Source organism: Oncorhynchus mykiss, chromosome 17 (assembly GCF_013265735.2).
Source record: "Oncorhynchus mykiss isolate Arlee chromosome 17, USDA_OmykA_1.1, whole genome shotgun sequence".
Classification (NCBI taxonomy): Eukaryota; Metazoa; Chordata; class Actinopteri; order Salmoniformes; family Salmonidae; genus Oncorhynchus; species Oncorhynchus mykiss.
The window spans coordinates 94193939-94215553 of record NC_048581.1 but is presented as its reverse complement, the minus strand read 5'-3'; the positions used below and the strand labels follow the sequence as shown (position 1 = coordinate 94215553).

General features: G+C 42.3%; 1 protein-coding gene across 1 annotated transcript in view; it reads right to left on the bottom strand.

Moving 5' to 3' along the window:
- LOC110494842 (synapsin-2) overlaps window positions 1–21615 on the bottom strand; it is a 278300-nt gene that overhangs the window by 36449 nt on the left and 220236 nt on the right. Inside the window, exons 6-7 of the mRNA XM_036950994.1 lie at window positions 10782–10844; window positions 3699–3841 (exon numbers count right to left, since the gene is read on the bottom strand). Coding sequence (XP_036806889.1) covers window positions 3699–3841; window positions 10782–10844 — 206 coding nt within the window. The remainder of the gene's footprint in view (window positions 1–3698; window positions 3842–10781; window positions 10845–21615) is intronic.

Sequence of the window (21615 nt, the reverse complement as noted above, 5' to 3'; positions counted from 1 at the left end):
TGCTCCACGTCCAACAGGTTCTTCAATGCCTCCTGGAAAACTAGCTGTTTGTTAAGCCAGAGAAGAGCAAGTTGCATCGCTCCACCATCCCTTTTCTGGGGTACATCATCTCCGCTGGAAGTGTCCAGATGGATCCCGGGAAGGTGAGAGTGGTGGGGGTTTGGCTCCAGCCTTCATAAAGGGTGCAGCTGCAATGTTTCCTGGGGTTCGCCAACTTATATCTCCTCTTCATTCGGGGTTACTGCACCCTTGCTTCCCCCCTGTCAGCACTCACCTCTCCCAAGGTTGCATTCACGTGGTCCCATGCTGCTGACTGGGCGTCCCAGGACCTCAAACATCACTTCACAACTGCTCCCATCCTGGTTCATCCTGACCCTTCCTATCAGTTTGTGGTGGAGGCCTATGCATCTAATGTAGGTGTGGGGGAAGTCCTGTCCCAGAGTTCTGCCCTGGACCTGAAGCTACATCCCTGCGCCTTCTTCTCCCATCGTCTCAAAGCCATGGAGAAAAACTACGATGTGGGAAATTGTGAGCTTCTCGCAGTGAAGATGGCGTTGGAGGAACGGAGGCACTGGCTGGAAGGTGCGGAACACCTGTTCATCGTATTGACTGACCACAAAAATCTGGAGTTTTTCCACACTGCCAAATGCCTCAACTCCAGGCACCCCCCTTTTGACCTCCTCCTTTTCCGCAGCAACCAGTGATCCGGGTCAACAGCATCAATGTAACAGTATAGCTTCCGCCCCTCTCCTCGACCCTACCTGGGCTTGAACCAGGGACCCTCTGCACACATAGACAACTGACACCCACAAAGCATTGTTACCCATCGGGCTAACAAAAGCCACGGCACTTGCTGAGCAAGGGGAACCAAGGTCTCAGAGCGAGTGACGTCACCGATTGAAACCCTATCACCGCTAACTAGCTAGCCATTTCACATCGGTTACACAAGTATAGTAGTTGATTGTGGACTACAGGAAAAGGAGGGCCGAACATGCCCCCATTCACATCGACGGGGCTGTATTGGAGCAGGTCGAGAGTTTGAAGTTCCTTGGTGTCCACACCACCAACAAACTGTCATGGTCAAAACATACCAAGATAGTCGTGAAGAGGGCACAACAACACCTTTCCCCATCAGGAGACTGAAAAGATTTGGCATGGGTCCCCAGACCCTCAAAAATTTCTATAGCTGCACCATCGAGAGCATCCTACCCGGTTGCATCATCGCCTGGTATGGCAACTTCCCGGCATCTGACCGTAAGGTGCTACAGAGGGTTCGTACGGCCCAGTAAAACCAACAACGGAGAGACAGCCTATAGGGAGGTGGTCAGAGACCTGGCCGTGTGGTGCCAGGACAACAGCCTCTCCCTCAACGTGATCAAGACAAAGGAGATGATTGTGGACTACAGGAAAAGGAGGACCGAGTATGCCCCCATTCTCATCGACGGGGTTGCAGTGAAGCAGGTTGAGACCTTCACGTTCCTTGGTGTCCACATCACCAGCAAACTATCATGGTCCAAACACACTAAGACAGTTGTGAAGAGGGCACGACAAAGCTGATTCCCCTCAGGAGTCTAAAATGATTTGGCATGGGTCCTCAGATCCTCAAAAGGTTCTACAATTGCACCGTCGAGAGCATTCTGACTGGTTGCATCCCTGCCTGGTATGGCTCGGCCTCTGACCGCAAGGCCAAGCTTCCTGCCATCTAGGACCTACATAACAGGCGGTGTCAGAGGAAGGCCCTAAAATGGTCAAAGACTCCAGCCACCCTAGTCATAGACTGTTCTCTTTGCTACAGCATGGCAAGCGGTCCCGGAGCGCCAAGTCTAGGACAAAAAGGCTTCTTAACAGCTTTTACCCCCAGGTAATAAGACTCCTGAACAGCTAATCAAAAGGATACCCAGACCCCTCTTTTACACTGCTGCTACTCTCTGTTTATTATCTATGCATAGTCACTTTAACTGTACCCACATGTACATATTACCTCAATTACCTCGACTAATCGGTGCCCACGCACATTGACTCTGTATCGCTACCCCCTGTATTTAGCCTCGTTATTGTTATTTTACTGCTACTGTTAAATTATTTGTTGCTATTTTCTATTTTTTACTTTACTTCTTAAAGCATTGTTGGTTATGCATTTCACTGTAAGGTTTACACCTGTTGTATTCGGCGCATGTGACAAATACAATTTGATTTGATTTGTTCACTGGGGCCAAGCTACTTGGAAGAGGGAGAGTCTTGGTGGTTCCAAACTTCTTCCATTTAAAAATGGAGGTTCTTGGGGACCTTCAATGCTGCAAAAAAAATGGTACAGATCCCTAGATCTGTGCCTTGACACAATCCTGTCTCAGAGCTCTACGGACAATTCCTTCAACCTCATGGCTTGGTTTTTGTGCTGACATGCACTGTCAACTGTGGGACCGTATATAGACAAGTGTGTGCCTTTCCAAATCATGTCCAATCAATAGAATTTACCACAGGTGGACTCCAATCAATTTGTAGAAACATTTTGTGTTACAGCCTGAATTTAAAATGGATTAAATTGAGATACACAATACCCCATAATGTCGCTTTATTCCTCGTTATATGTGCATATCTACCTCAATTACCTCGTACCTCTGCACACCACTCGGTACTGGTACCCCATGTATATAGCCAAGCAGTGGTGGAAAAAGTACCCAATTGTCATACTTGAGTAAAAGTAAAGATACCTTAATATAAAATTACTCAAGTAAAAGTGAAAGTCGCCCAGTACAATCCTACTTGAGTAAAAATCTAAAAGTATTTGGTTTTAAATATACTTAAGTATCAAAAGTAAATGTAATTGCTAAAATATACTTACGTTTCAAAAGTAGAAGTAAATGTAATTTCAATTTCCTTATACATTATTAAGCAAACCATAGAGCGCCATTTTCTTGTTTTTTAAATTTACGGATTGCCAGGGGCACGTTCCAACACTCAGACATAATTTACAAATGAAGCAGGTGTTTAGTGAGCTGCCAGATCAGAGGCAAGGGATTACCAGGGATATTCTCTTGATAAGTGTGTGAATTTGACAATTTTCCTGTCCTGCTAGACATTCCAAATATAATGAGTACTTTTGGGTGTCAGGGAAAATGTATGGAGTAAAATGTACATCATTTTTACAGTACAGATACACCAAAAAGTACTTAAGTAGTTCTTAAGTACAAGTATTTTTCCTTAAGTACTTTATACCACTGTAGCCAAGTTATCGTTGCTCATTGTGAGTCTATAATTACTTTTAAAATACTTATATCATGTTTTACTTTTCTATTATTTCTCTTAATTTTCTCTCTGCATTGTTGGGAAAGGCCCGTAAGTAAGCATTTCACTGTTACACCTGTTGTTTACTCTCTCTCCGCATTGTTGGGAAGGGCCCCTCAGGAAGCATTTCACTGTTACACCTGTTGTTTACTCTCTCTCCGCATTGTTGGGAAGGGCCCCTCAGGAAGCATTTCACTGTTACACCTGTTGTTTACTCTCTCTGCATTGTTGGGAAGGGCCTTTAAGTAAGCATTTCACTGTTAGCCTACACTAGAGGTCAACCGATGAATCAGCATTGAAAAATCGGCTTTGAAAAATCATAATCGGTCGACCTCTAGTCTACATCTGTTGTTTACGACGCATTTGACAATTAAATGCCATAAACACACCTACATACAAGGAAAGGTACTTACATGTAAGCCTTATAATCGCTGCCAATCCGCTGGACCCTGATGTTGTACTTGGCATCTATGAAGGGTTCTGTGGTGGTGTAAGTCTGAGTGATGGCTACCACACTGGCTATGTCCTGGAAGTCACTCAGATTATCCACCTTTACCTGGATACACAGACAGCATAACACAACACATTACATCTAACCCTCAAACAACTAACCCTAACTATAACACACACTCAGGTTATCCACCTTTACCTGGATACACAGACAGCATAACACAACATCATCATTACAGGCTGCAGATATAGCTGAATAAACAGTAGATTACAGACATAACTGAATACACGGCAGATTACAGATATAGCTGAATACACGGCAGATTATAGATATAACTGAATACACAGTAGATTACAGATATAGCTGAATACACAGTAGATTACAGATTTAACTGAATACACAGTAGATTACAGATATAGCTGAATACACGGCAGATTACAGATATAGCTGAATACACGGCAGATTATAGATATAACTGAATACACAGTAGATTACAGATATAGCTGAATACACAGTAGATTACAGATTTAACTGAATACACAGTAGATTACAGATATAGCTGAATACACAGTAGATTACAGATATAACTGAATACACAGTAGATTACAGATATAACTGAATACACAGTAGATTACAGATATAGCTGAATACACGGCAGATTACAGATATAACTGAATACACAGTAGATTACAGATATAGCTGAATACACAGTAGATTACAGATATAACTGAATACACAGTAGATTACAGATATAGCTGAATACACAGTAGATTACAGATATAACTGAATACACAGTAGATTACAGATATAGCTGAATACACGGCAGAATACAGATATAGCTGAATACACAGTAGATTACAGATATAGCTGAATACACAGTAGATTACAGATATAACTGAATACACAGTAAATTACAGATATAACTGAATACACAGTAGATTACAGACATAACTGAATACACGGCAGATTACAGATATAGCTGAATACACAGTAGATTACAGATATAGCTGAATACATAGTAGATTACAGATATAACTGAATACACAGTAGATTACAGATATAGCTGAATACACGTCAGACTACAGATATAACTGAATACACAGTAGATTACAGATATATCTGAATACACAGTAGATTACAGATATAACTGAATAGACAGTAGATTACAGATATAACTGAATACACAGCAGATTACAGATATAACTGAATACATGGTAGATTACAGATATAACTGAATACACGGTAGATTACAGATATAACTGAATACACATTAGATTACAGATATAGCTGAATACATAGTAGATTACAGATATAACTGAATACACAGTAGATTACAGATATAGCTGAATACACAGTAGATTACAGATATAGCTGAATACACAGTAGATTACAGATATAACTGAATACACAGTAGATTACAGATATAGCTGAATACACGGCAGAATACAGATATAGCTGAATACACAGTAGATTACAGATATAGGTGAATACACGGTAGATTACAGATATAGCTGAATACACAGTAGATTACAGATATAACTGAATAGACAGTAGATTACAGATATAACTGAATACACAGCAGATTACAGATATAACTGAATACATGGTAGATTACAGATATAACTGAATACACGGTAGATTACAGATATAACTGAATACACATTAGATTACAGATATAGCTGAATACATAGTAGATTACAGATATAACTGAATACACAGTAGATTACAGATATAGCTGAATACACAGTAGATTACAGATATAGCTGAATACACAGTAGATTACAGATATAACTGAATACACAGTAGATTACAGATATAGCTGAATACACGGCAGAATACAGATATAGCTGAATACACAGTAGATTACAGATATAGGTGAATACACGGTAGATTACAGATATAGCTGAATACACGGTAGATTACAGATATAACTGAATACACAGTAGATTACAGATATAACTGAATACACGGCAGATTACAGATATAGTTGAATACACAGTAGATTACAGATATAACTGAATACACGGTAGATTACAGACATAACTGAATACACGGTAGATTACAGATATAACTGAACACGTCCTGCCACTGCCACGATGGATTTTATCGTCGATAGATATGTGAAAAACACCTTGAGGATTGATTCTAAACATTGTTTGCCATGTTTCTGTCGATATTATGGAGTTAATTTGGAAAAAAGTTTGCGTTTTAATGACTTAAAAAAAAAAAAAAAAAATTCCTTACCCAAACGTGATGAACAAAACGGAGTGATTAGTCGACACAAATAATATTTTTTGTAAAAACGGAACATTTGCTATCTAACAGAGTCTCCTCATTGAAAACATCTGAAGTTCTTCAAAAGTAAATTATTTTATTTGAATGCTTTTATGTTTTTTTTGTGGAAAATGTTGCATGCTGAATAGGCTATCAATACTCTTACACAAATGCTTGTTTAGCTATGGTTCAAAAGCATATTTTGAAAATCTGAGATGACAGTGTTGTTAACAAAAGGCTAAGCTTGAGAGCAAATAGATTAATTTCATTTCATTTGCGATTTTCATGAATAGTTAACGTTGTGTTATGCTAATGACCTTGCTGATAGATTCACACAATCCTGGATACAGGGGTTTTTTCGTAGCTAAACGTGACGCAGAAAACGGAGCAATTTGTCCTAAACAAATAATCTTTCAGGAAAAACTGAACATTTGCTATCTGAGAGTCTCCTCATTGAAAACATCTGAAGTTCTTCAAAGGTAAATGATTTTATTTGAATGCTTTTATGGTTTTTTGTGTAAATGTTGCCTGCCTAATGCTAACGCTAAATGCTACGCTAAATGCTACGTTAGCCATCAATACTGTTACACAAATGCTTGTTTTGCAATGGTTGAGAAGCATATTTTGAAAATCTGAGATGACAGTGTTGTTAACAAAAGGCTAAGCTTGAGAGCTAGCATATTTATTTCATTTCATTTGCGATTTTCATGAATAGTTAACGTTGCGTTATGGTAATGAGCTTGAGTCTGAATTCACGATCCCGGATCCGGGATGGGGAGATCAGAGAGGTTAAGGTATGTAAGTCGCTTGGGGTATGTCTCTATCAGTTTTGCACATCGAGAGACTGAACTTTTTTCCCATTCCTCCTTGCAAAACAGCTCGACTCAGTGAGGTTGGATGGAGAGCATTTGTGAACAGCAGTTTTCAGTTCTTTCCACAGATTCTCGATTGGATTCAGGTCTGGACTTTGACTTGGCCATTCTAACACCTGGATAAGTTTATTTTTGAACCATTCCATTGTAGATTTTGCTTTATGTTTTGGATCATTGTCTTGTTGGAAGACAAATCTCCGTCCCAGTCTCAGGTCTTTTGCAGACTCCATCAGGTTTTCTTCCAGAATGGTCCTGTATTTGGCTCCATCCATCTTCCCATCAATTTTAACCATCTTCCCTGTCCCTGCTGAAGAAAAGCAGGCCCAAACCATGATGCTGCCACCACCATGTTTGACAGTGGGGATGGTGTGTTCAGATGTGTTGCTTTTACGCCAAACATAACGTTTTGCATTTTTGCCAAAAAGTTCAATTTTGGTTTCATCTGACCAGAGCACCTTCTTCCACATGTTTGGTGTTTCTCCCAGGTGGCTTGTGGCAAACTTTAAACAACACTTTTTATGGATATCTTTAAGAAATGGCTTTCTTCTTGCCACTCTTCCATAAAGGCCAGATTTGTGCAATATACGACTGATTGTTGTCCTATGGACAGAGTCTCCCAACTCAGCTGTAGATCTCTGCAGTTCATCCAGAGTGATCATGGGCCTCTTGGCTGCATCTCTGATCAGTCTTCTCCTTGTATGAGCTGAAAGTTTAGAGGGACGGCCAGGTCTTGGTAGATTTGCAGTGGTCTGATACTCCTTCCATTTCAATATTATCGCTTGCACAGTGCTCCTTGGGATGTTTAAAGCTTGGGAAATCTTGTTGTATCCAAATCCGGCTTTAAAGTTCTTCACAACAGTATCTCGGACCTGCCTGGTGTGTTCCTTGTTCTTCATGATGCTCTCTGCGCTTTTAACGGACCTCTGAGACTATCACAGTGCAGGTGCACTTATACGGAGACTTGATTACACACAGGTGGATTGTATTTATCATCATTAGTCATTTAGGTCAACATTGGATCATTCAGAGATCCTCACTGAACTTCTGGAGAGAGTTTGCTGCACTGAAAATAAAGGGGCTGAATAATTTTGCACGCCCAATTTTTCAGTTTTTGATTTGTTAAAAAAGTTTGAAATGTCCAATAAATGTCGTTCCACTTCATGATTGTGTCCCACTTGTTGTTGATTCTTCACAAAAAAATACAGTAGTATATCTTTATGTTTGAAGCCTGAAATGTGGCAAAAGGTCGCAAAGTTCAAGGGGGCCGAATACTTTCGCAAGGCACTGTATGTCTCTATCTCTCTTTATGTATTGAGCTCTCTTTTGTTTGAGCACCTCCATATCACTTTGTCCTCACCTGTGAGTATTGTTTTTGGTTATGGTGTTTGCTTGCTGGTGGGAAAAGGGGGAACCAAGACAAGTCACCCATGGGCATACACTACCCGTAGGTAAACTTTGTTAAATACACTAGTTAGACCTGGGCAGACCACCCACTGTATTTTTGGTTAGTTAGTTAGCTGTTGTTGAAATAGGCTAGTCTAGCTTAGGGGTGTTTTGGGATGCTTATTGTTTCTTTCCTTGGGTCCAGCTCAGCCCCTTTTCCTGCTCCCCCCCATTACCGTGTGTTTTCTAATAAACCATGTGTTTGATGGTAATTTAGTTGTCTGTGGTAATTTCATTCTCACGCTTTCTTTTTCCCTATTATAATTTGCATGAGTTGTGTTACGGGTCTCGTTACCATCTCCCCTAGACTGTCGGGCCAAAAGGGATTTGTAACAGCTGAATACACAGTAGATTACAGCTGTAGCTGAATACAGAAGAGAATATAGAATATAGAAGAGCAGATGAACATGTCAACATGTATGGAACGCAACATGTATGGTTCCAATTATAGTTTCTCCTATTAGTGATTTGTCAATAAGTAATCATAGCTTTCACCTGATCAGTCTGTCATGGAAAGATCCGGTGTTCCTAATGTTCTGTGTAAACAGTGCATTCTGACAGTATTCAGACCCTTTGGCATTTTTCACATTTTGTTATGTTACAGCCTTATTCTAAAATTGCTGAGGATTTTTTATATATTTAATCAATCTACACACAATACCCCATAACGACAAAGCGGAAACAGGTTTTGTGAGATTTTTACAAATTTATAAATAAATAGCTTAAGTACATAAGCATTCAGACCCTTTGCTATGAGACTCGAAATTGAGCGAAGGTGCATCTTGTTTCCATTGATCATCCTTGAGATGTTTCTTCAACTTGATTGGAGTCCACCTGTGGTAAACTCAATTGGTTGGACATGATTTGGAAAGGCACTCACCTGTCTATATAAGGTCCCACAGTTGACAGTGCATGTCAGAGGAAAAACCAAGCCTTGAGGTTGAAGGAATTGTCCGTAGAGCTCCGAGACAGGATTGTGCTGAGACACAGATCTGGGGAAGGGTACCAAAACATTTCTGCAGCATTGACGGTCCCCAAGAACACAGTGGCCTCCATCATTCTTAAATGGAAGAAGTTTGGAACCACCAAGACTCTTCCTAGAGTGGCCGCCTGGCCAAACTAAGCAATCAAGGGAGAAGGGCTTTGGTAAGGAAGAGACCAAGAACCCGATGGTTACTCTGACAGAGCTCCAGAGTTATTCTGTGGAGATGATAGAAACTTCCAGAAGGACAACCATCTCTGCAGTACTCCACCAATCAGGCCTTTACGGTAGAGTGGCAATACGGAAGCCCCTCCTCAGTAAAAGGCACATGACAGCCCGCTTGGAGTTTGCCAAAAAAACAAGATTCTCTGGTCTGATGAAACCAAGATTAAACTCTTTGGCTTGAATGCCAAGTGTCACGTCCTGAGGAAACCTGGCACCAATCCTAAGATGAAGCATGGTGATGGCAGCATCATGCTGTGGAGATGTTTTTCAGCGGTAGGGACTGGGAGACTGGTCAGGATTGAGCGAAAGATGAACGGAGCAAAGTACAGGGAGATCCTTGATGAACCTGCTCCAGAGCGCTCAGGACCTCAGACTGGGGTGAAGGTTCATCATTCAACAGGACAACGACCCTAAGCACACAGCAAGGACAACACAGGAGTGGCTTTGGGACAAGTCTCTGAATGTCCTCGAGGGGCCAGCTAGAGACCGGACTTGAACACGATCGAACATCTCTGGAGAGACCTGAAAATAGCGGTGCAGTGACGCTCCCCATCCAACCTGACAAAGCTTGAGAGGTTCTGCAGAGAAGAATGGGAGAAACTCCCCAAATACAGGTGTGCCAAGCTTGAAGCGTTATACCCAAGAAGACTTGAGGCTATGATCTTCATCAAAGTACTGAGTAAAGGGTCTGAATACTTATGTAAATGTGATATTTCAGTTTAATATTTTTATACATTTGTCAGAATTTCTAAAAACCTATTTTTGCTTTGTCATTATGGGATATTGTGTGTAGATTGATGAGGGGAAAAATAACTGTTTAATCCATTTTAGAATAAGGCTGTAATATAACAAAATGTGGAAAACGTCAAATGACATGTATTTAATTGTATGTGGACATTATACCAGGGCTATTGGCGGCAGGTAGCCTAGTGGTTAGAGTGTTGGACTAGTAACCAAAAGGTTGCAAGATCGAATCCCTGAGCTGACTAGGTAAAAATCTGTCGTTCTGCCCCTGAACAAGGACGTTAACCCACTATTCCTAGGCCGTCATTGAAAATAAGAATCTGTTCTTAACTGACTTGCCTAGTTAAAAATAGGTAAAATAAAATGTCATTTATTTGTATTTGGACATTATATATAAATTGTATATATTTATTTGTATTTGGACATTATATATAAATGACATGTATTTATATGTATTTAGACATTATATATAAATGACACATATGTATATGTATTAGTGCATTACCTTTCCCATTCCAGAGTGCGCGTGTCCTATCTTCACCACCACAGGGAAAGAGGGCATGGAGATCTGAAAGAGAAGACATGTTGGAATGATTGACTGGCTGAATTACTGGCTGACTGGCTCGCTGACTGAATGAACAATTGATTTGCTGACTGACTGAATGACTGATTGGCTGACTGACTGGATGACTGATTAGGTGACTGACTGAATGAATGACTGAATAACTGATTGGCTGACTGGCACACTGACTGAATGTTGCTCCAGGAGACACACCAGGGCTATTAGATATTTAACTATAGAGATAAACACCAGGGCTAGTAGATATTTAACTATAGAGAGACACACCAGGGCTATTAGACATTTAACCATAGAGAGACACACCAGGGCTATTAGATATTTAACTATAGGGAGACACACCAGGGCTATTAGACATTTAACCATAGAGAGACACACCAGGGCTATTAGATATTTAACTATAGGGAGACACACCAGGGCTAGTAGATATTTAACCATAGAGAGACACACCAGGGCTATTAGATATTTAACTATAGGGAGACACACCAGGGCTATTAGATATTTAACCATAGAGAGACACACCAGGGCTATTAGACATTTAACCATAGAGAGACACACCAGGGCTATTAGATATTTAACTATAGGGAGACACACCAGGGCTATTAGACATTTAACCATAGAGAGACACACCAGGGCTATTAGACATTTAACCATAGAGAGACACACCAGGGCTATTAGATATTTAACTATAGGGAGACACACCAGGGCTATTAGATATTTAACCATAGAGAGACACACCAGGGCTATTAGACATTTAACCATAGAGAGACACACCAGGGCTATTAGATATTTAACTATAGGGAGACACACCAGGGCTATTAGACATTTAACCATAGAGAGACACACCAGGGCTATTAGATGTTTAACCATAGAGAGACACACCAGGGCTATTAGATATTTAACTATAAAGAGACACACCAGGGCTAGTAGATATTTAACCATAGAAAGACACACCAGGGCTATTAGATATTTAACTATAGAGATAAACACCAGGGCTAGTAGATATTTGACCATAGAGAGACACACCAGGGCTAGTAGATATTTAACCATAGAGAGACACACCAGGGCTAGTAGATATTTAACTATAGAGATAAACACCAGGGCTAGTAGATATTTAACCATAGAGAGACACACCAGGGCTGGTAGATATTTAACCATAGAGAGACACACCAGGGCTATTAGATATTTAACTATAGAGAGACACACCAGGGCTATTAGACATTTAACCATAGAGAGACACACCAGGGCTATTAGATATTTAACGATAGGGAGACACACCAGGGCTATTAGATATTTAACCATAGAGAGACACACCAGGGCTATTAGATGTTTAACCATAGAGAGACACACCAGGGCTATTAGATATTTAACTATAGAGAGACACACCAGGGCTAGTAGATATTTAACCATAGAGAGACACACCAGGGCTATTAGATATTTAACTATAGAGATAAACACCAGGGCTAGTAGATATTTGACCATAGAGAGACACACCAGGGCTAGTAGATATTTAACCATAGAGAGACACACCAGGGCTAGAAGATATTTAACTATAGAGATAAACACCAGGGCTAGTAGATATTTGACCATAGAGAGACACACCAGGGCTAGTAGATATTTAACCATAGAGATAAACACCAGGGCTAGTAGATATTTAACCATAGAGAGACACACCAGGGCTATTAGATACAGTGCCTTGCGAAAGTATTCGGCCCCCTTGAACTTTGCGACCTTTTGCCACATTTCAGGCTTCAAACATAAAGATATAAAACTGTATTTTTTTGTGAAGAATCAACAACAAGTGGGACACAATCATGAAGTGGAACGAAATTTATTGGATATTTCAAACTTTTTTAACAAATCAAAAACAGAAAAATTGGGCGTGCAAAATTATTCAGCCCCCTTAAGTTAATAGTTTGAAGCGCCACCTTTTGCTGCGATTACAGCTGTAAGTCGCTTGGGGTATGTCTCTATCAGTTTTGCACATCGAGAGACTGACATTTTTTCCCATTCCTCCTTGCAAAACAGCTCGAGCTCAGTGAGGTTGGATGGAGAGCATTTGTGAACAGCAGTTTTCAGTTCTTTCCACAGATTCTCGATTGGATTCAGGTCTGGACTTTGACTTGGCCATTCTAACACCTGGATATGTTTATTTTTGAACCATTCCATTGTAGATTTTGCTTTATGTTTTGGATCATTGTCTTGTTGGAAGACAAATCTCCGTCCCAGTCTCAGGTCTTTTGCAGACTCCATCAGGTTTTCTTCCAGAATGGTCCTGTATTTGGCTCCATCCATCTTCCCATCAATTTTAACCATCTTCCCTGTCCCTGCTGAAGAAAAGCAGGCCCAAACCATGATGCTGCCACCACCATGTTTGACAGTGGGGATGGTGTGTTCAGGGTGATGAGCTGTGTTGCTTTTACGCCAAACATAACGTTTTGCATTGTTGCCAAAAAGTTCAATTTTGGTTTCATCTGACCAGAGCACCTTCTTCCACATGTTTGGTGTGTCTCCCAGGTGGCTTGTGGCAAACTTTAAACAACACTTTTTATGGATATCTTTAAGAAATGGCTTTCTTCTTGCCACTCTTCCATAAAGGCCAGATTTGTGCAATATACGACTGATTGTTGTCCTATGGACAGAGTCTCCCACCTCAGCTGTAGATCTCTGCAGTTCATCCAGAGTGATCATGGGCCTCTTGGCTGCATCTCTGATCAGTCTTCTCCTTGTATGAGCTGAAAGTTTAGAGGGACGGCCAGGTCTTGGTAGATTTGCAGTGGTCTGATACTCCTTCCATTTCAATATTATCGCTTGCACAGTGCTCCTTGGGATGTTTAAAGCTTGGGAAATCGTTTTGTATCCAAATCTGGCTTTAAACTTCTTCACAACAGTATCTCGGACCTGCCTGGTGTGTTCCTTGTTCTTCATGATGCTCTCTGCGCTTTTAACGGACCTCTGAGACTATCACAGTGCAGGTGCATTTATACGGAGACTTGATTACACACAGGTGGATTGTATTTATCATCATTAGTCATTTAGGTCAACATTGGATCATTCAGAGATCCTCACTGAACTTCTGGAGAGAGTTTGCTGCACTGAAAATAAAGGGGCTGAATAATTTTGCACGCCCAATTTTTCAGTTTTTGATTTGTTAAAAAAGTTTGAAATATCCAATAAATGTCGTTCCACTTCATGATTGTGTCCCACTTGTTGTTGATTCTTCACAAAAAAATACAGTTTTATATCTTTATGTTTGAAGCCTGAAATGTGGCAAAAGGTCGCAAAGTTCAAGGGGGCCAAATACTTAAGCAAAGGCACTGTATTTAACTATATAGGCTAAACACTGCTGTTGCCAAAGTGCGCCAAGTGTGAATGAGTCAACTCACAGGCTAGGGAGCAGGTATATAACAAAACAGGCTGGGGAGCAGGTGTATAACAAAACAGGCTGGGGAGCAGGTATATGACAAAACAGCCTGGGGAGCAGGTATATGACAAAACAGGCTGGGGAGCAGGTATATGACAAAACAGGCTGGGGAGCAGGTATATGACAAAACAGGCTGGGGAGCAGGTATATGACAAAACAGGCTGGGGAGACGGTATATAACAAAACAGGCTGGGGAGCAGGTATATGACAAAACAGGCTGGGGAGCAGGTATATGACAAAACAGGCTGGGGAGCAGGTATATGACAAAACAGGCTGGGAGCAGGTATATAACAAAACAGGCTGGGGAGCAGGTATATAACAAAACAGGCTGGGGAGCAGGTATATAACAAAACAGGCTAGGGAGCAGGTATATAACAAAACAGGCTAGGGAGCAGGTATATAACAAAACAGGCTGGGGAGCAGGTATATGACAAAACAGCCTGGGGATACGGTATATGACAAAACAGGCTGGGGAGCAGGTATATGACAAAACAGTCTGGGGAGCAGGTATATAACAAAACAGGCTAGGGAGCAGGTATATGACAAAACAGGCTGGGGAGCAGGTATATAACAAAACAGGCTGGGGAGTAGGTATATAACAAAACAGGCTAGGGAGCAGGTATATAACAAAACAGGCTGGGGAGCAGGTATATGACAAAACAGGCTGGGGAGCAGGTATATGACAAAACAGGCTGGGGAGCAGGTATATGACAAAACAGGCTGGGGAGCAGGTATATGACAAAACAGGCTGGGGAGCAGGTATATGACAAAACAGGCTGGGGAGCAGGTATATAACAAAACAGGCTGGGGAGACGGTATATAACAAAACAGCCTGGGGATACGGTATATGACAAAACAGGCTGGGGAGACGGTATATGACAAAACAGGCTGGGGAGACGGTATATAACAAAACAGGCTGGGGAGCAGGTATATGACAAAACAGGCTGGGGAGCAGGTATATAACAAAACAGGCTGGGGAGCAGGTATATGACAAAACAGGCTGGGGAGCAGGTATATAACAAAACAGGCTGGGGATACGGTATATGACAAAACAGCCTGGGGATACGGTATATGACAAAACAGGCTGGGGAGACGGTATATGACAAAACAGGCTGGGGAGACGGTATATAACAAAACAGGCTGGGGAGCAGGTATATGGCAAAACAGGCTGGGGAGCAGGTATATGACAAAACAGGCTGGGGAGACGGTATATGACAAAACAGGCTGGGGAGCAGGTATATGACAAAACAGGCTGGGGAGACGGTATATGACAAAACAGGCTGAGGAGCAGGTATATGACAAAACAGGCTGGGGAGCAGGTATATGACAAGACAGGCTGGGGAGCAGGTATATAACAAAACAGGCTGGGGAGACGGTATATGACAAAACAGGCTGGGGAGCAGGTATATGACAAAACAGGCTGGGGAGCAGGTATATAACACAACAGGCTGGGGAGCAGTTATATAACAAAACAGGCTGGGGAGACGGTATATGACAAAACATGCTGGGGAGACGGTATATGACAAAACAGGCTGGGGAGACGGTATATGACAAAACAGGCTGGGGAGCAGGTAAATGACAAAACAGGCTGGGGAGATGGTATATGACAAAACATGCTGGGGAGCAGGTATATAACAAAACAGGCTGGGGAGCAGGTAAATAACAAAACAGGCTGGGGAGCAGGTATATGACAAAAGAAGCTGGGGAGCAGGTATATGACAAAACAGCCTGGGGAGACGGTATATGACAAAACAGGCTGGGGAGACGGTATATGACAAAACAGGCTGGGGAGCAGGTATATAACAAAACAGGCTGGGGATACGGTATATGACAAAACAGGCTGGGGAGCAGGTATATGACAAAACAGGCTGGGGAGACGGTATATGACAAAACAGGCTGGGGAGACGGTATATGACAAAACAGGCTGGGGATACGGTATATGACAAAACAGGCTGGGGAGCAGGTATATAACAAAACAGGCTGGGGAGACGGTATATGACAAAACAGGCTGGGGAGCAGGTATATGACTAAACAGGCTGGGGAGACGGTATATGACAAAACAGGCTGGGGAGCAGGTATATGACAAAACAGGCTGGAGAGACAGTATATGACAAAACAGGCTGGGGATACGGTATATGACAAAACAGGCTGGGGAGCAGGTATATAACAAAACAGGCTGGGGAGCAGGTATATAACAAAACAGGCTGGGGATACGGTATAAAACAAAACAGGCTGGGGAGCAGGTATATAACAAAATAGGCTGGGGAGACAGTATATGACAAAACAGGCTGGGGAGCAGGTATATGACTAAACAGGCTGGGGAGACGGTATTTGTGACAGAGTTAGAGTTAGTGCAATAAACAACAAGAGATATTGTATGCAAACAGAACCAAATGAAAGTAACATCTATCAATGTTTTGTTGTGTATCAGTGAGGATATGCTCATGATTAACAACCTGAGACAGGAGAGTAGGTGTGTTGCTGCCCCCGCCGCACACACGCACCACACACACCACACAGAGACTCCACTAGTGTTCACAACATATTGAGGGCTCGTGTCCAGCATAATAATCAAGCAGTGAACCTCCATGATAGAAGATGAAATCTCCACTCAACTGTAACACTCCATTTCAGCACCACAGCTGAACTACAAAGATCCAAACGTGTTCCAGACTGTAATCTAGGTCTCATTAAAACAAATCACACAGAGCCATCAGTCACCTCCTATGATTAAAAACAAGCTGCAGATCTCCTGGTCTACTTTCCCATTGTCAGAGTTGTTCTTCTACTTGTGTTTTTAACTGAGGCACAAACTGAGCTGATGACTGAATACACTCACTCACTGCTGCCTGGTAGGGGTGGAGGGGAGGAGTGGAGGGAGAAGAGGGGAGGAGTGGAGGAAGGGAGAAGAGGGGAGGAGGAGGGAGGGAGAAGAGGGGAGGAGGATGGAGGGAGTAGAGGGGAGGAGGAGGGAGGGAGAAGAGGGGAGGAGGAGGGAGGGAGAATAGGGGAGGAGGAGGGAGGGAGAAGAGGGGAGGAGAAGGGAGGGAGAAGAGGGGAGGAGGAGGGAGGGAGAAGAGGGGAGGAGGAGGGAGGGAGAAGAGGGGAGGAGGAGGGAGGCGGTCCGAAGATGTAGGGTACATAAGAGGTTCCCAGTCTCACCCTCTAAGGATTCATAGAGAGAGAGAGAGCGTGTGAAAGAGTGAGTCTGAAAAAGAGAGAGACAGAGATATAGGTGGTAGTAGCAGCAGATTCTGAACATAACAGTCAGTAGTAATGAGGTTGTTTCTCTAGCAACCTCTCATCTCTCATACAGGACTGATAGATGAAATAGATTGATACTGTGTTGTTCCTCCAGGGGAAATCCAGTCAGGACCAGAAAAAGTGGGAGCTCTGTAGACAGCTTATGTAGACAGACAGCTGATCTCTATAGATTTCCAGGTTAGTCAGGTCAGTCTCTCTGAGATAGAATCTCTTCTACAAGAGGGACCAGGGAAGTGAAAAAGAAGGCGCTGATCTGAAGAGAGGAGTCTTTCTGGTCGGTGAGAGAGAGAGAGAGAGATGGGCATCCCCCTGCCTGGTTGTGTGTCCCTGACCCCCCTGGTCTTGACCCTGACCCTCACCCTGCTGCTGGCCCTCAGACTGGACCACCTGGTGGAAGCATGCAGCTGCAACCCAGCCCACCCCCAGCAACACTTCTGCAGCGCTGAGATAGGTATGTTTATCCATGTAAAGGTCTGTTTACACCTTCATTTAGCCAGGTGTGTTGGTCTTGGTGGATGATACACATCCAGGGAGTGCAGGTGAAGACTGGCTGGTGTTTTCAGTATCTAGACTACAGAGACAGAAAGGTTTGGTGTTTCCAGTATCTAGACTATAAAGACAGAAAGGTTTGGTGTTTCCAGTATCTAGACTACAGAGACAGAAAGGTTTGGTGTTTCCAGTATCTAGACTACAGAGACAGAAAGGTTTGGTGTTTCCAGTATCTAGACTACAGAGACATAATGGTTTGGTGTTTCCAGTATCTAGACTAATCTATGGTCTTTCTCTTTATTTTATTTGACCTTTATTTAACTAGGTAAGTCAGTTAAGAACAAGTTTTATTTACAATGACAGCCTACCAAAAGGCAAAAGGCCTCCTGCGAGGATGGGGGCAAAACACACATCACGACAAGAGAGACAACACAACACTACATAAAGAGAGACCTAAGACAACAACATAGCAAGGGAGCAACACATGACAACACAGCATGGTAGCAACATAATATTACAACAACATGGTAGCAACACAACATGGTACAAACATTATTGGGCACAGACTACAGCAAAGGGCAAAAAGGTAGAGACAACAATACATCACACAAAGCAGCCACAACTGTCAGTAAGACTGTCCATGATTGAGTCTTTCTCTGCTTTCCTTTGTTGAATAGCTGTGAGACAACACTACTAGCTACTACTATTATAATTATGAAAACTGTTGTGAATCATACATTTGGATTTAATAGGCTGATTGTTACAAGGAAAGCTAATCTAGTTCTTGTTATTGGTTTTGTTTGATACTACTAACAGCAGAGGAACATCCTAATTGAATCTGATCAAAGGGTTTTAGCTTAGAGGAAATGGCCATGTTCAAAAATATTAAGTAAGTGCACTCGTGTACTCTCACGTGTACTCTCATGTGCACTCTCACATGCACTCTCACATGCACTCTAAAACCCAATCAAAGTCAGAAGGCCCACCCACAGCATCAAACTGCTCAGAAAACAATGGTCTCTCTTTCTGCCAAAGCCAACAGTTCAGTTTGACTCTGGGTCCCCTGAACCAGATTGAAGAGTTCTAGGGGGTATAACAACATTGAAGAGTTTGCCAGATAACTTTCCTACATATCCTTAAACAAATTCATATGTCTTTAGTGTTAGAGGAAGACTGGAAAGTCAAACAGCTGCTGTATTTGAAGGTTTGTCTTGAGATGGATAACATTTGGATCATACTCTGCAATACAGCCCAGTAGAGATAACTGTAGAGGGGAGAGCTCTCTGACACAAGCGTTCTTGTGATTTCATCTTTATGTGGAGAAAAAAGTGTTGCCTGGCAACCCAAACTCTTTGCTCCGGACAAATACTACACCATGCCCATAGACGTTAGTTTCTTCTCCGCAATGAGTCTGGATCCGAGTACCTCCCTGACGATTTCTAGAATGGAAAAAAATTGAGCAGTTCTGATTGATCCCAGAAACTGATGGGGCTGGGCAAAGCCAGAATACACATGGGTAAAGCGACAGTTTGAAAATGTGTCATTGGCTTTGATGCTCTGATAGGTCAGAGATGATCCAATTGCCGATGACTTTGTTTTATACAAAACTCTAATTTTGACGTTAAGACAAACAACTTCAATGATGGCAGTCTCAGACTGAAGTACGAAGCGAACAGTAGAGCAGCGGAAGAATTCTGTTTGAGTCATCAGGCAAGCAAAAGTGATGAAAATAGGTCTGTTGTCAAGCCTAAAAACACCAACATGAGATCTAGGCCATGAGAACACCCAGAACCCAAATTGAGTCAGTGGTTTTGTGTTTTTAGGACAACAGGCCTAAACTACAGAGTCACTACAGGCCTAACTACAGAGTAACTACACATTTAAACTACAGAGTTACTGCAGAGTTACTACAGGTCTAAACTAGAGGTCGACCGATTAATCGGCATTGCCGATTAACAATCGGTAATTGCCCTTTTTGGACGCCGATTATGGCCGATTACATTGCAATCCATGAGGAAACAGGCTGACCACCTGTTACTCGAGTGCAGCATTAAAATGACCTTTTGGCTGCAAGGAGCCAAGGTAAGTTGCTAGCTAGCATTAAACATTAAACGTATCTTATAAAAAACAATACATCTTCACATAATCACTAGTTAACTACACATGGTTGATGATATTACTAGGTTAACTAGCTTGTTCTGCGTTGCATATAATCGATGCGTTGTCTGTTAATTTATCATTGAAAGACAGGCTACTTCAACTTGATGATTTAACAAAAGCGAATTTGTGAAAAAAGCACAATCGTTGCAATAATGTACCTAACCATAAACACCAATGCCTTTCTTAAAATCAATACACAAGTATATTTTTGTAAACCTGCATATTTAGTTAAAATAAATTCATGTTAGCAGGCAATATTAACTAGGTAAATTGTGTCACATCTCTTGCGTTCAGTGCTTGCAGTGTCACGAATCCCGTTTCCTGAGTCTGTTTTTTACCTATGTTCTGTCCTGGAGAGTTTTTCCGGCGTCCTGGAACGCACCCTGTCTGGTTGCCGGGCAATGTAGCCAGTTGGGGTTTCTGATTACCCGCACCTGTATCCCATCAGCTATCTGCACACCTGGTCCTGATCATCTCTCCTCTTCATAAGCCCGGACCTGACATCCATTCCCTGCCGGATCGTTAGCCATGAACAGTATGTTGTGCCAGAGTATCAGCCTCAAGTTGGATAGAAGTTGTTTTGTTGTTTGTTACGTATTGCTTGCCTTGAACTTACCTCTGTTTGTTCTGTCTTCAGTTACTCACCCGGATCATTTACCCCATTCCCGCCTGGTCGTCAGAAGATTCCGCTTCCCCATTGGATCCACCTATTTACTCCCATCAACTCATCACCGCTACCCGCTACACCACCTGGATATATCTACCCATTCACTTGTAAATAAATACTCACATTTTTTCTACTCTCCTTCTCCTGGTCTGCTTCTGGGTTCAACTTTGAAGAATCGTGACAGAACGATCCGGCCAAGAATGAACCCAGCGGACCTGGATTCCGTTTGCCATGCCATTACCCAGCAGGGAAGGACATTGGGACAACACAAGACGGAGCTACAGGAGATAGCGGTTGCAATCCAGAAATTATCTGCTAGCTTGACACAGATCCAGGATCAGCTCAGTTTGCTGGCGATTCATTCACCCATCTTACCTGCCGTGCCTGATGCGTTTTCCTTCCGTGAACCCAAGGTACCGACGCCTGATAAATATGAAGGGGATTTGGGAAGATGCCGTTCGTTTCTTATGCAGTGTGGGTTAGTGTTTGATCTGCAGCCCCATTCTTACGCCACTGACAAGGCTAGGATAGCCTTTGTTATTGAACTGCTGCGTGGAAGAGCTCTGGAATGGGCTTCAGCCGTTTGGGAACGACAGGGGACCTGCATGTCTTCATACCAGGAATTCACGGGAGAGCTGAGAAGGCTTTTTGATCATCCAGTCCGAGGTAAGGACGCAGCTAAACGTTTGTTCACTCTTCGCCAAGGAGCTCGCAGTGTGGCAGACTTTATGATCGAGTTCAGGACATTGTCTGTGGAG